The sequence below is a fragment of the Lepisosteus oculatus genome, chromosome 15 (genome assembly GCF_040954835.1).
Source record: "Lepisosteus oculatus isolate fLepOcu1 chromosome 15, fLepOcu1.hap2, whole genome shotgun sequence".
NCBI lineage: Eukaryota > Metazoa > Chordata > Actinopteri > Semionotiformes > Lepisosteidae > Lepisosteus > Lepisosteus oculatus.
Window position 1 is genome coordinate 18,425,741 of NC_090710.1, and position 12,781 is coordinate 18,438,521.

At 43.7% G+C, this 12,781-nt stretch overlaps 1 protein-coding gene across 1 annotated transcript in view; it reads left to right on the top strand.

The window, feature by feature from the left end:
• dop1b (DOP1 leucine zipper like protein B) overlaps positions 1–12,781 on the top strand; it is a 56,589-nt gene that overhangs the window by 37,062 nt on the left and 6,746 nt on the right. The window contains exons 23-34 of the mRNA XM_015363815.2: positions 258–383; positions 2,035–2,169; positions 2,338–2,393; positions 2,884–2,988; positions 3,774–3,840; positions 5,637–5,781; positions 5,957–6,039; positions 7,685–7,794; positions 8,338–8,487; positions 9,599–9,660; positions 10,539–10,667; positions 11,029–11,165. Coding sequence (XP_015219301.2) covers positions 258–383; positions 2,035–2,169; positions 2,338–2,393; positions 2,884–2,988; positions 3,774–3,840; positions 5,637–5,781; positions 5,957–6,039; positions 7,685–7,794; positions 8,338–8,487; positions 9,599–9,660; positions 10,539–10,667; positions 11,029–11,165 — 1,305 coding nt within the window. The remainder of the gene's footprint in view (positions 1–257; positions 384–2,034; positions 2,170–2,337; positions 2,394–2,883; positions 2,989–3,773; positions 3,841–5,636; positions 5,782–5,956; positions 6,040–7,684; positions 7,795–8,337; positions 8,488–9,598; positions 9,661–10,538; positions 10,668–11,028; positions 11,166–12,781) is intronic.

The window sequence follows — 12,781 nt, forward strand, 5'->3', positions numbered from 1 at the left end:
CTGCTATAATTTCCTAATTGTTTTATAGCTCAACACTCTAATGTTGCGGTGAGCAAAACACTACACCATATGACTTAAAAACTCTCATAAGACCAATATCCCCCACCCACACAGCGGGATGGGAGTGCAGGAGGGAGGGATGTGAGAGTCGTTCCTTTTCTTGGGCTTGTTTTGTCCTTCAGCTTTATGCACAAGCCTTCTAGCAGACTACACTCTGACCTGCTTTGTTAAACTGTGCTTTTGACTGTGTACTGCAGATCCTGAGACAGAGAGTGCTCGAGTTTCTGAACCCCCTCACGCCCCAGTACGGGGTGCAGCTGATGGCGGCTGTGGCAGCTGTGTGGAACAGCAGGAAGGGCCGGAAGAGCTACAGCAAAAACAAGGTAGAACCTCCTGGAACCTCCGGTCTTGGTCAGGGTCCTAGAGGAGCTTTTGGCTGGATGATCTCTTCATCAGCTGATACTCGTTCCTGGTCCCACTGGCCCATAGGCCTGCAGGAAGAATCTTTAAATGCACAGTGGTTGAAGAACTAGAGCTCATGTCACATTAAGCCAGTGAGGTCAAAGATATATAAGTAATTAACGCCTCATGTAGAACCAGTAAAATCACTGGGTCTCCTGGCTCAGGATTTAACCATCGTTCTTGTGTTAAAGAAGATTTCTAGCTTCTCATTTTTCACAGGGGCAGGTTTTCACCTGTAGTGTCAAACAGTTGAATAGCTGTTTAATGAACTGGAAACTTGAGTCACAGGAAGATTTTCTGGCATATTCTTGCATGATAGAGATGGCAAATCATATTTGGATATTTCTTAATACAGTGCATATCGTAAATATCCGGTTTCATTTGTTTTATTTATATTGTTACAAAAATAAAGTCTGGAAATGACTGAGCATAAAACTCAGTACTTAAATTGAATAATCATAATCACAACGTGTAAATGATTTTGCCAAGAATATACTCTAGCGGTTGGTATAGTTAGAGGCACATGAATTCTTTGTTCTCTGGCACAGCTTTGGTGAAAAGAGTAATAATTCGGGCACACTTGGTTTAACAAATAACAAATATTAAAACACCGACAATACACACACTAAACTACACACAACATAAATATACAACACACAGGTAACACTGTGTACAAATTTACAATTTGTATTGGCATTGCAGAGGCCTACCATCCTAACCATACAAAAAACTACAGACTGTTACCAAGTATTCAACTTTTAAATAGCACCTACAAAGTCCAAAAGAAGAGATAAGCTGCCTTCAAACTATATAGAATACAACCTGTGGTTAAAACTCTCTCTGTAAACCCAGGTGCCACCAAATGAATGGGAACTTATCCCCCTGTTCTAAAAATGCACCCACAAAGCAGGAGAGGCCATTTTTAACCAAGGGATTCTTTACACAGGAAATCGCAGTTCCATAAAAACACAGAATAGCCAGCTCTCTTAACAAGGTTCGAATGCTTAACTCCAGTCTGGTCATTCAGGGTGATTTGGAACAAGGAGCTCTCTCCTCCTTTTCCCCCTGATCTTCTCTCCGTCTACCACTCTGCTTCACCATCTTCTTATATGGTGACTTTCTGGACTGTTGATTGATACTTAATCATTTACCCATAATCTCATTAACTAAGATAAACCAAGTTAAACTCTGATTGCTTTGGTCACTGAATCTGTACCCCTTGCATCTCAGCCAAACAGCTTTCTGCTTTGAAGCTGGAAATGTTGTCACTAGACAGGTGTTACCCATTCTGTCTCGGTACATTTCCGTAGTCACCTGTAGCTGTAAATTAAATTAATCTGAAAGGTTCCCTAAAACATTTGAGAGGTAAAATTTGATCTTTATCATTTTATTAAAAGTTGAGTAATAAGTGTTATCAAAGCAGTCAAATGCAACGCAGGGTTACATCCACAAGAGATAAACATGCCCAATAAACTTCTATTTAAACACCCATCTCCGCTCCTGATTAGAGATTATAGTTGCAGCACATTATTTTGTCTTCTCTCACTGAACCCCTCGTAACTCTCTGAGTAGATTCTACCGGTACCCGGTGAACCCCAACTGACGATCGTGGCGCTGGTCAAGGCCCTGAGTACCCTGAGAGCAGATACCATCCTGCAGCTGGTTAAAGAGGTGGTGAAGAAGCCTCACCAGATTAAGGGAGACCAGGTAATTATCTTATTCTCACTGCTCCGCATCCACTTTCTTCTCCTGGCCACTTTGATTCGCTGGGGACTTCTGACGCATTTGGTTAGCTAGACCTACAAAGTGCTGTGGTCCCAAGATCTGGTAGATGTGGTGGATGTCTTGTGAGGTCTGTTTCCATTTGTCTTACAGAAGTCCACGCTGGTGGATATCCCCATGCTCCAGTTCAGCTATGCCTTTATGGAGGGGTAAGCGATCATTGTGGATGTGGATCTGGATCTTTTAATTAAAAGGTTTATTTTTTGAAAAATGGGAAAATACAAGCCAGCCATTTTCATAGGATTACATTATATGGGATTAATTGATTATTACAGCTAGCTGCGTGAAACTGACTACTAGATATTCAACATGCTCCAAAATAATTTGCTTTGGTTTATATCCTGATATGCTTTTAAGTTACATTCCAAGTGCAGCAGTTCTTTCCAGGGTGTCCAGTAAGAGCCTGCTGCCTGATGAAGTCTCGCACAGGGGCTGGAGAAACCAGCAGACTGAAGCTGGTGCTCTGACCTGTAGGTAACAGGAAACCAGCACCGGACCACATGGGTCACGGACAGCTGGCAGATCAATCAGTGGCGGTACTTCTCAGCTCGTGATGTGTCATTGGTGTTTTGTGCGCTAACAAAAAGATTAGGCTAAGGCTTTGGTTTGGCTCGGCATCAGTGGAGGATGTTCTTGCAGGGTCTCCGCACAAACGCTCCAGGAGAACACGACGCCCCTCCTCAGCCTCCTGAAGGAATCGGTGCAGCTCAACCTGGCTCCTCCTGGCCACTTCCTGCTCCTCGGGTGAGTGCAGCCCCCAGGCAGTGACTGCTTTCAGACATGTGCTGGTGGAGAACTTAATACAATAAATTAGTGAGTATTGAACAGTATTGATAAAGATATCAGTGTGAAGAAAAGCCTTACCAGAATGTAATTTTCTCAGCTAGCATATATTATTAGCTCATTGTTTATATTATCCACTTACTTCACCTGCTAGAAGATCACAGATACCGTCAGCTTCACCCAGTATTGGGCTGCAAGCACACTCTGTGTATTTTAAATACTTGACACAGGTTCGCTAAGAGAGTAGTCTTCTCTTTGTAAGACTGGAAATGTCAGTAAAAGACATTACCTTAAGTCTGGGAATCTATCTGTTGGCTCTTCTCTGAACCTATTTCACAGTAGCAGTATCCTTTATATTATAGTGATGAAAAAATATCAGTTTTCTAAATGAGGTCTTACTAGAGTATTACACAATTGTAACATAACATCTCTTAATTTAAGTAGTCTTAATACAAATGTTGTTCTCCACTTATTCCATCACTTCAAAAAGCTTTTGGTTTGTAAAGAATACACCTGGCATCATGAATAAACCTGGTATTTTAATCTTGGAGCCGAGACGGTAGATGACTATACACACAGTATTGTAGGAAGGTGTATTGGCACTAATAAATGATAAACATGAGGCAAATGTTTCATGTTTAGAGTGAAAAAATTAGTATGTCTAACAAATGCTAATAAATTGGTTCCTAGAGAAGATGCACCAAGTCTATAGTCACATCTATGTAAAGTTTGTTTTTACACCACAGGATTCTCAATGACTTTGTGAACAGACTCCCCAGTCTTGACAACAAAAAGGACCAGCGGGACCTGCAGGTAAAGTCTTGTTCCACCTGTGGTTCGTCAGGCACAGCTGAACATGACATTCACAGGCAATAGAGCCGTCAGCAGGCCAGAGCTATTGACAAGGTGCGCAAGGGTGGAGCCTCACCTGGGACCAGCCCTGAAGTCCCAGCGGTGGAGTTAGGGGTCCTGTTCTTTGACCCGCCTCCCTTGAAACCAAAAACCGAGCACCAAGGGGCCTTGTCAAAAACAAACAAGTGCAAGCAGGCAGTGTAAATGTAGCGCTGGTGATGGAGTTGGTGTTTTGCCTGTAATATTGAAAACACTTTGGTACGTGTACTGACTGTTTTCTATAACCTCCTGTGTCACTGCAGCAGGGCAGATAAGGAATGAGCATCACAAGACGCTTCACATGTTAAATGAAGCTGATACTTCCCTGCTGATGAATAGTCACTGATTTTTCCATAGTGGTAAAAGTGTTACTCATGATCTGCAGTAGACAAAGAGGAACAAAACCTGCTTCCTACAACCTTCTGTAAGATTAGTCTCCAGTCCACTTGTTCTCAGTAGTGGTCCAGGAGTACTCCTGTGTCTGCTGGTTTTTGTTCCGACTCTGCCCTTAATCACCAGCGCCTGAAACCTTTCTGCTTGCTTGTTTAGATTCTTTTTTTGCACTCAGTCCTTGGTTTAAAAAATACCACTGTTAAAGTATTTCCAGCACCTCCAGCCCAGAAAACATATGCATTCTCTCCTCAACTCCATAGTTAGGAATTATTATTATTTCTGCGGAAACAGCTCATAACAGGTGATCAACTGATGATGATGAGACATTTTATTGTGAGTGACACTGTCAGACATGCCCATAAGGTGTCAGTGTCTTTCCTTCTACTCAAGTCCAATCGATTAGATTTGAGCCAGCAGACCTGATGAGGACAGTCCTGAAACTAATTAACAATTGGTTCATCCCAATTACAGAACTCAGCCCTTTAAGAATATAAAGCAGTGATTTTTTTAAAAAAGAACCTCAAATAGAAAATTGACACAAATCAGACAATAATTAAGAACTGTTCTGTAGAAGTAATAACGGCAGAATTACATTTTATAACAAGAGTTACCCAGGGCCACTTCTAGTAAGAAAAAAATAAAGCCAAAACAAACAAGGTCTTCCATTGCTGGCATTAGTTAGCTCTGCTGATGAAAGTTTGCCAGTTAGACAAAAACTAGCAGACACAGGGGTACTTCAGGACCAGAACAGAGGACTACTGCTCTAGTCGATGCTAAGTATGAGATAGGAAGAGGACACCATTCCCTTTCTAAAAGAAGCTGTCCCCTCTGTTGCCTGATATCATTGCACTTACAAAACTTTCGAGTGGCTCCTTCTCAACATGACAGTATCTCTTAGATCCCCCTCACAGCAAGAAGGGCCCCATCCCCCTGGAATAACCCCACTCCACCTGACCACACCTCACAGGCACTGTTCTCCTTATCTTTCTAAAACTCAAGTAGCTCCTGAGTTGTTAAGTGCTTAAAGGTTAACTAAAAGACAGGAATTTTTTAGTGACACTAAATGGAGCTGATATGCCGGCCCATGGTGTGCAAATTTCTTAAAACACCCTTTAGCCTCTGGAGATTTGATGCTTTATGTGGGTAGAAAAATCTTTGTTGTGTTTCGATAGCTGCAGTGTCTGGAGGAGTTCTAGAATGTTCACTCTCTGTTGTATCAATAACTGTCAAGGACAGAGGAGCTATTTCTTGGAAACGTCTCATGTTGTGGAACACATTACATTTCATGGCCGAAAGCAGCCTCTGTGAGCTTTGTTTCCTTTCAGGAGGTGACCCAGAAGATTCTGGAAGCAGTGGGCAATGTGGCGGGCTCATCCCTGGAGCAAACCAGTTGGCTCAGCCGCAACCTGGAAGTGAAAGCCCAGCCGCAGGTGTGTCTGGAGGAGGAGGACCCCGACATAGATTTGAACGGTAAGGTGCAAAGCATGAGCATCAGACTTCTAATCAAACAGCGGTTTGGTGTTATTAAGAATAAGAAATTGGATGTTTGAGCAGTATTTCCTATGGCAGGGGCACAGCAGCCTTTAAGGATGTCTCACAAATCTCATCTTTTTCACAATGCCACTCATGGGTGCTCTTCTTCCAGACTCTGAAGCCCAGGCGGCTGCGATGGTGCCGTCCTCAGTGCCCTCAGTCTATAGCGTGCAGGCGCTCACTCTCCTTGCTGAGGTAAGTTCAGATCCCCTGTTTGTCCTTGTCTCTGTGGTGCTGTGGTGACCCTGGGGTAAAATACTGGAAAGGATGGTCACTGTGGGCCCAGTGAGACTCTGTATATCAGGGAACATCCAGAGAAAAGAACTAGAAACACATTAAGAGCTGTTTGGGTGGATGGTTTGATATAAACCGGGCCCCTCCGCTGTGAAGTTAAAATCTGGGTTATAAACTGAAATAATTTGTGTTGGATATTTAAGAGAGACCCAAGTGGTAAAGCGAACCCATGTCTGTGGCAAATTGGAGGAAGCACAAGGAAAAATGACAATTTGACGATTGAAAACTCATTTTTTTCATTACGGTGATCCTCAAAGGTGCTAGTCTCAGATGACATCTATGGTGAAGAGTGTAAGAATAGGGGCAGTGAAGTGAAATATGTCATGTGCAGTGGCAAGGCATATCATTACACTCAGAATTAAATTTTATGAAAACAGTCTGTGCACAGTCATCTGCTGCTCCAGCCACAAGTGAGGTGGGTGGGAAGAACTTGATTCATCCCGGCTCTAGCTTCTTCATGAATGAATATACCAGGAGATTCAGGATGTCGACAAAAAAAAAAAAAGAGTCCAACTACTTTATTTCATTGATCAGGCAAAAATAGGTCTCTTCTGTTGCAGAAAGAATATCTTGGGCAGAATTCCATACTTTACTGACTTTCTCTTTCTCGGCCTAGTGTCTTGGAGAAATGTTTAAGTCCTGACTCCTTGCAGTCACATGGCTGGTAAAGTCAGATTGTCAGTTTGGTTGTGAGAGAAGATGAGCAGTGAGTTAACCATCAAAAATGAGTTGTGCGCTAGCATTTAAGGTGCTACATCACATTGGTTTAGGTTATCAGGTATAATCCTGGTACCCACCCTGCAGGTCCCTCATTGGAGGATCTTTCTTTGGGTGACCTCTGGACCATTGTCTTGGGCATTAAGGGAGAGCAGACTGTTTGGAGCCAGCTTTATTATTATGGTGTACGGCTTTATGATGCCATGGTCTGTATTGCAGACCTGGAAGATCTTCCTTATCAATTAGGGGCCCTTATCCACATTCCTGTGCTTTTACACAGAGTCCTAAGCTGCATGGTCAAGGCAACAGAAAGGTTTCTAATATTCTTTAAAGACTTAAGTTCAGTGAGGCTGAAGAGAGAGCAAAGAGCTGTCCTCAGCAACGCTAGACAAATCTCTCTCTCCCCTTCCTCTATGAGAGACATTAATACTCACACAAATACTTTAGTTTACACTTAAAAACTTTACACTGGTTTAATTTACTAAAGTTAATTTGTCCCAGTACCAATGCTGACCAGATAATATGGGGATTGAACACACCTGATGGCATTTTTCTAACATGGCTAAACATTTAGTCAGAAACATAAGCTGAAATTCTATATGTTTGCCTCATGTTAATCTTTTCATCTGAAATACAAATTTCATTAGCACAGCAAAAAGGACAACTTTCACTTCATTGTCCCAATACTTACACTTCTGACTGTAGTTGGAACACAGAGTCCGCAGACAATAAGATATTAACAGAAATGGCTGACCGATACTTCAGAGCTCTATATGCCATAAAAGCCAGGTGCCCCGACTCCTGCCTCACGCCTGCCCTTGTGTGTCAGGTGCTGGCCCCGCTGCTGGACATGGTGTACCGCAGCGACGAGAAGGAGAAGGCCGTACCGCTCATCTCCCGGCTCATGTACTTCGTGTTTCCCTACCTGAAAAACCACAGGTACGGTAGCTGCCCAGCACCTCACCTGCGTGAGAAGGTGAACCTCACGGCCTCCGGTCACCAGCAGCCGGGGACGGGGGGGGGGAAGGGGAGACCTGAGTGTCAGTTTGTCTGTCCGCTGTCCCCAGCCGAATTAAAAACAGTTGACAAAGAGATGGTTAAGCCCTGAAATGTATCCGGTTGCTGTTCTATGAATTGATTCAAAAGAGTATTTTTTGTAACATGGTGACTAAAATTGCGCAGTTTTTTTAAACAAGGCTTAAAATTCTACATTTTTTATAATATGTTGTGTGTTTTCCCCACATTTTCTAGTAGATGTAAAGGTCTCAAAACTAACACCTCAGATCTAGCCTCTTCTAGCTCCATGATTATCATTTTGTAAAGTTTGTTTTTGCTACCTTGCCTTGTGCCCGTTGCCTGCTGGGATAGGCTCCAGCTTCCCCATGAACCTGAATTGGAAAGAGCAGTTGGAAATGGATGGATGAACTGCATCTTGGTTTGGATCCTGTTAAGTGGTTCCTTTTTAATGTGTCCTTCCTGCAGTGCCTACAACATCCCCAGCTTCCGAGCAGGCTCCCAGCTCCTGAGCAGCCTGAGCGGATATGCCTATACCAAGAGGGCCTGGAAGAAGGAGGCCTTTGATCTCTTCATGGACCCTCTCTTCTTTCAGATGGACATCTCCTGTGTTTCCCAGTAAGGACCCTAGGGGGCGCCCCTTTGCCTTTTAATTTTTTCTTCAGCCCTGTGTGAGTAGAAAACCCTGTACTAAGGCTCACATTTACTCATTTACTAGCTACAAAGTGTTTTTAGTAGAGCAACATAATAAATGCTCAACCACATTCCATCCACGCCATACTCCATCATGGCTTATGCAGAGAAGGTGCAAAAAATGCTTCAAAATGTATATGTGATTATTCGATTTAAAAAATACCTGGAGGGAAGTCTTTCACCCAAAAGAAACTGCATTTTTGTAACATGGTTGTGTCACAGAGCTTCTTGGCAACACCTCAGGGCTTTGATCACATTCCTGGATCGAAACTATAGCCAGGCCCCCTGGCTTTCTCTCCCCTGCTGTAGACATGTTTCACTAGCAGGCTGTCCCACCCATGTGTAATCAGTGCACAGGGAATGTCAAGCACCACATTGGATGTGTAAAACAATCTCTTGGGACCATGCTTTGTGGATTCATTGAACGATGCATTGACCTCTGACTCCACTGGACAACTCCTGTACTTCTATTTTTCTGGCATCAGATGAGCACCAATTTGCAATGGTGGTCTGGACTGCGAACTAGATGATAATGGGTTTTAATCCCATGTGACACACTGCTACTGTATTCTTAAGCGATGTACTTCAGGTGAAGTGTTCCAGTAAAATACCCAGCTATATAAATAGCTGTGCTTATAATCCCCACCTATGAACTGGTTTTCTCCTCCCCGCTAATAACCGATTCATGTTGAGTGTACTGGTGCACTATGGCTGCTGTTGCATCACCCAGGTGGGGCTGCAAATTGGTGGTGGAGGGGAGTCCCCATTACCTGTAAAGCGCTTTATATGTTTAAGGAATTGTTATTTCTTATAATTATTACAGCCTGTTTCCTTTAGATTCAGTGGCAACTTCAAACACAAGGTTGATGTCTGTCTGGAGCCAGGCTGAAAATCCCACAAAGAATTCTGGCTTGAGCACAAATTTGACCACTTCTCTATACACTTCAGTATCAGTTTTAATAGTGCATCACTTTGTCTTGAAGTTACTTTATACACAAAATCATCCAGATTATTGTCTGTTTTGTGTCTTATTCAGATGGAAGTCCATCGTGGATCATCTCCTGACTCACGAGAAAACTATGTTTAAAGACCTGATGAGTAAGTCATGGAAATAGCCTGCAGCAATTCTTGAGCGGAGTGATTATCTCCCATCCTTTGCCATAAAGCATTCTCTTCAAATGTGTCCACACATAAAACAAGCAGAAGAGCTAACAGAGTGTTCTATGGCATCAATAACAAGTACATCACTTACATTTGCTGTTCACATTGTATCTAATAGCCAGTGTCCATAGGGATACACTAGAGGCGTCCACAAGACCGGAAGACAGATTCTTCAATAGCTCCTAAAATGGTCACATGGCAGAGCCCAGTGCTCTTTAAATATCACTGAAACTGAATTGATCCCAGGTTCTTGAAATAAACCAGGATGTTGGCTTCAACAGCATGGATGGGTCCCTTGTTCCATAATGTTACAACAATTTTGGTGAATTTTGCTGTAGTCTATCTTACTCTTAGAATATATTTCATAGCGATCATTTAGGTTTTAAGTAAAATATTAAGCTTAAAAGAATGTGTATGCATCATTTCGTAATTTCACTAAAAAGGGACACCACTGGAAGGCTCTGAATACTTTTGCAGGGCTCGTCCGTGTGAATGTGCAGGTTATATATGCCTGTATAGAGCCAGGGGTTGTAGCTGTTGGCTGAGCTTGACTCAGCCAGGGTGTCCTCACAGGCAGCTAAACTGGTGTCTCTAGAACCTGCAGGACCCCTGTGAGCTCACTGTGGGTTCATGAGAGATCCACTGGTGCTGACCTCTCTGGTGAGGCACTGTGAAGCCAAGTGACAGGGAGACACGTTGGAGGAGTCTGTGTACAGGCCCTAATCCTTCACCTGCAGCACAGATTGTAGTGCCAAACTGCGGTTCCAAATAATCCTTTTAGATAGAAAAGTATCCTCCTCTGTTTTCTTTCGCAGGCATGCAGAGCAGCTCTCTCAAGCTGTTTGCCAGCTACGAGCAGAAGGCCATGCTGCTGAAACGCCAGGCCTTCGCCATTTTTAGCGGCGAGCTGGATCAGTACCACCTCTACCTGCCTCTCATCCAAGGTACGTACACGGCTAAAGGTGCCGCCTTTTTGGTTTTTGACTGAGGTTTTTCCCTTGAACTGACTGTGCGGTGGCACGGTCCCTGTGGAGAGAGGAAAAGGTGTGGCGTGTGGCGTGTGGCGTGTGGCGTGTGGCGTGTGGCGTGTGGCGTGTGGCGTGTGGCGTGTGGCGTGTGGCGTGTGGCGTGTGGCGTGTACACCTGTAATCCAGGGGCAGGGAGAAGAGCAGGTGTGAGGATTATACCTGGAAGAAAGGGTGTGGGGTGTACATCTGGGATCCGTGGTCTGGGAGACGAGCACGTGTGAGGAGTGCACCTGGGAGCTCTGTAGGTTTCATGCCCTTTGACTGCTGTTCTTCACAGAGCGGCTCACGGAGAACCTGCGGGTGGGACAGACTCCCTTCGTTGCTGCTCAGATGTTTTTCACCTTCCGAGTTCTCCTCCTGCGGATCTCGCCCCAGCACTTGACCTCCCTGTGGCCCATCATGGTGACGGAGCTGGTACGCACTTCCCAAAGTCCACTTCTTCCTTCCCACTGGCATTCCTGCACCACTGTGATCTCTTGTTCCAGATACGATACCTTTAAGGACTTGAGTGTGTAAAGTTTTAGCCTGTATTACAGGGGCTTCGAGTGTCGGGAACCTGCAAGTTTTAGAGGCTTCTTTCAATTAGTACATCATTAAGATCTGGAAAGTGCATATTGGAATTCTTATTTGCCTAATTGGTTTAATTAAGTCATTAATTCATGTAGCCTCACCTCCATCACACTGGGATCTCTGTTCAGAAATTAACAGCCTCTCTGCTCGTTAGAGTAGATGTTTCAGATAAACAGTAGTTTAAGAACACTTACATTCTTTGTCATGAATTCCAAGATTGCTTGATTATTCTAAAGCATGTACTCATAACGTGAGATACCTGATTTCCTGTTCTAGCAATGGAGAGCTTGTGGGCTTTTGCTCACAGGCCTTGTGCAGGTACGCTGGTACTGTCTGGCTGCAGGCTGTGGTTCATTCTCTCAGCCTGAGAATTGATTCTCAGCCTGTTCTCAAAGAAACTAGTTACCAAATGGGCTGTCTGTCGAGGCCTCCTTGGATTTGTAACTGTTCTTATATTCTCAATCAACCAGCCGTGCCCTGAGACAACGTCCCAAGCAGGTCAGATGATCTTTAGCTTGTTCAAAGAAATGGGTCTTTACTTGTCTGGTAAGGAAAATCAGCTTGTGTGCTGGCCTGTGTTTTAGAGCAGAGATAAAAATGGGGAACCAGCACGATGGCCTTTACTGGGTCTAGGGAAAAGCTGTTAAAGGTACAAGCACAGACTCAGTGGGCTCTGCTGTTCACTCGGATAAGGTCACATTCAGGCAGTCCTGGGAGGTTCCATTCTTTTAGCTGGTTGTGACTCAGCAGAGGTCACTTCAGATGGAGCTGAAGAGGAAACAAGCAGGAGAGAGAGTGGCCCCAGCACAAGCTCTGAGTTGGCACCCTGTTTTTGCCGGAAGAGAAAGGACATTGTTGGGGGCCACTAGTGCCGAGCTGGTTGACCAATCACTTACTTGTGATATACTGTAACAACGTTTCCTGTGTTCCGATCAATAATTTGATTATTATTCCTTATAGCTCACTTGCATTTGCACAGGTGGGAGATAAGTGTACTGTTGACCTGCTGTCTGAGACAGAAAGCAAGTTTGTGTTGTGAAATAAAGGATTGCCACTAATTCTGATGACGGATAGTTTCCTCTTTACTAGGAGGAGCATGTTTTTTGTCATGTTTGTTTTTATTATGGAAAGATGTTACTACAAGACATAAATGTTCTCTTGTTTCTCATGTATACAAATTCTGCAACTTAAAAGGCTGATAGAATACTTTCAGGTAACCCAGGTTCGTCTGGAAATCAGGATTAATTTCTATTTGACTCTAGACAATCTAGTTCTGTAGATCTGTGGTCTCTAGGGCTATGGGTGTTCCTGCCAGACTGTGTTTTTTTTTTTTACCTTCTGTTCACATTGGGGTAAAACTGATTCATATTCTCTAGCAACTAACATTTGCTGTTGTGCTAAACCTTTGCTGTGAGTTTGTGACACTGTAAATGTGGCAAATCTGCAACAGAGAAAAAAGG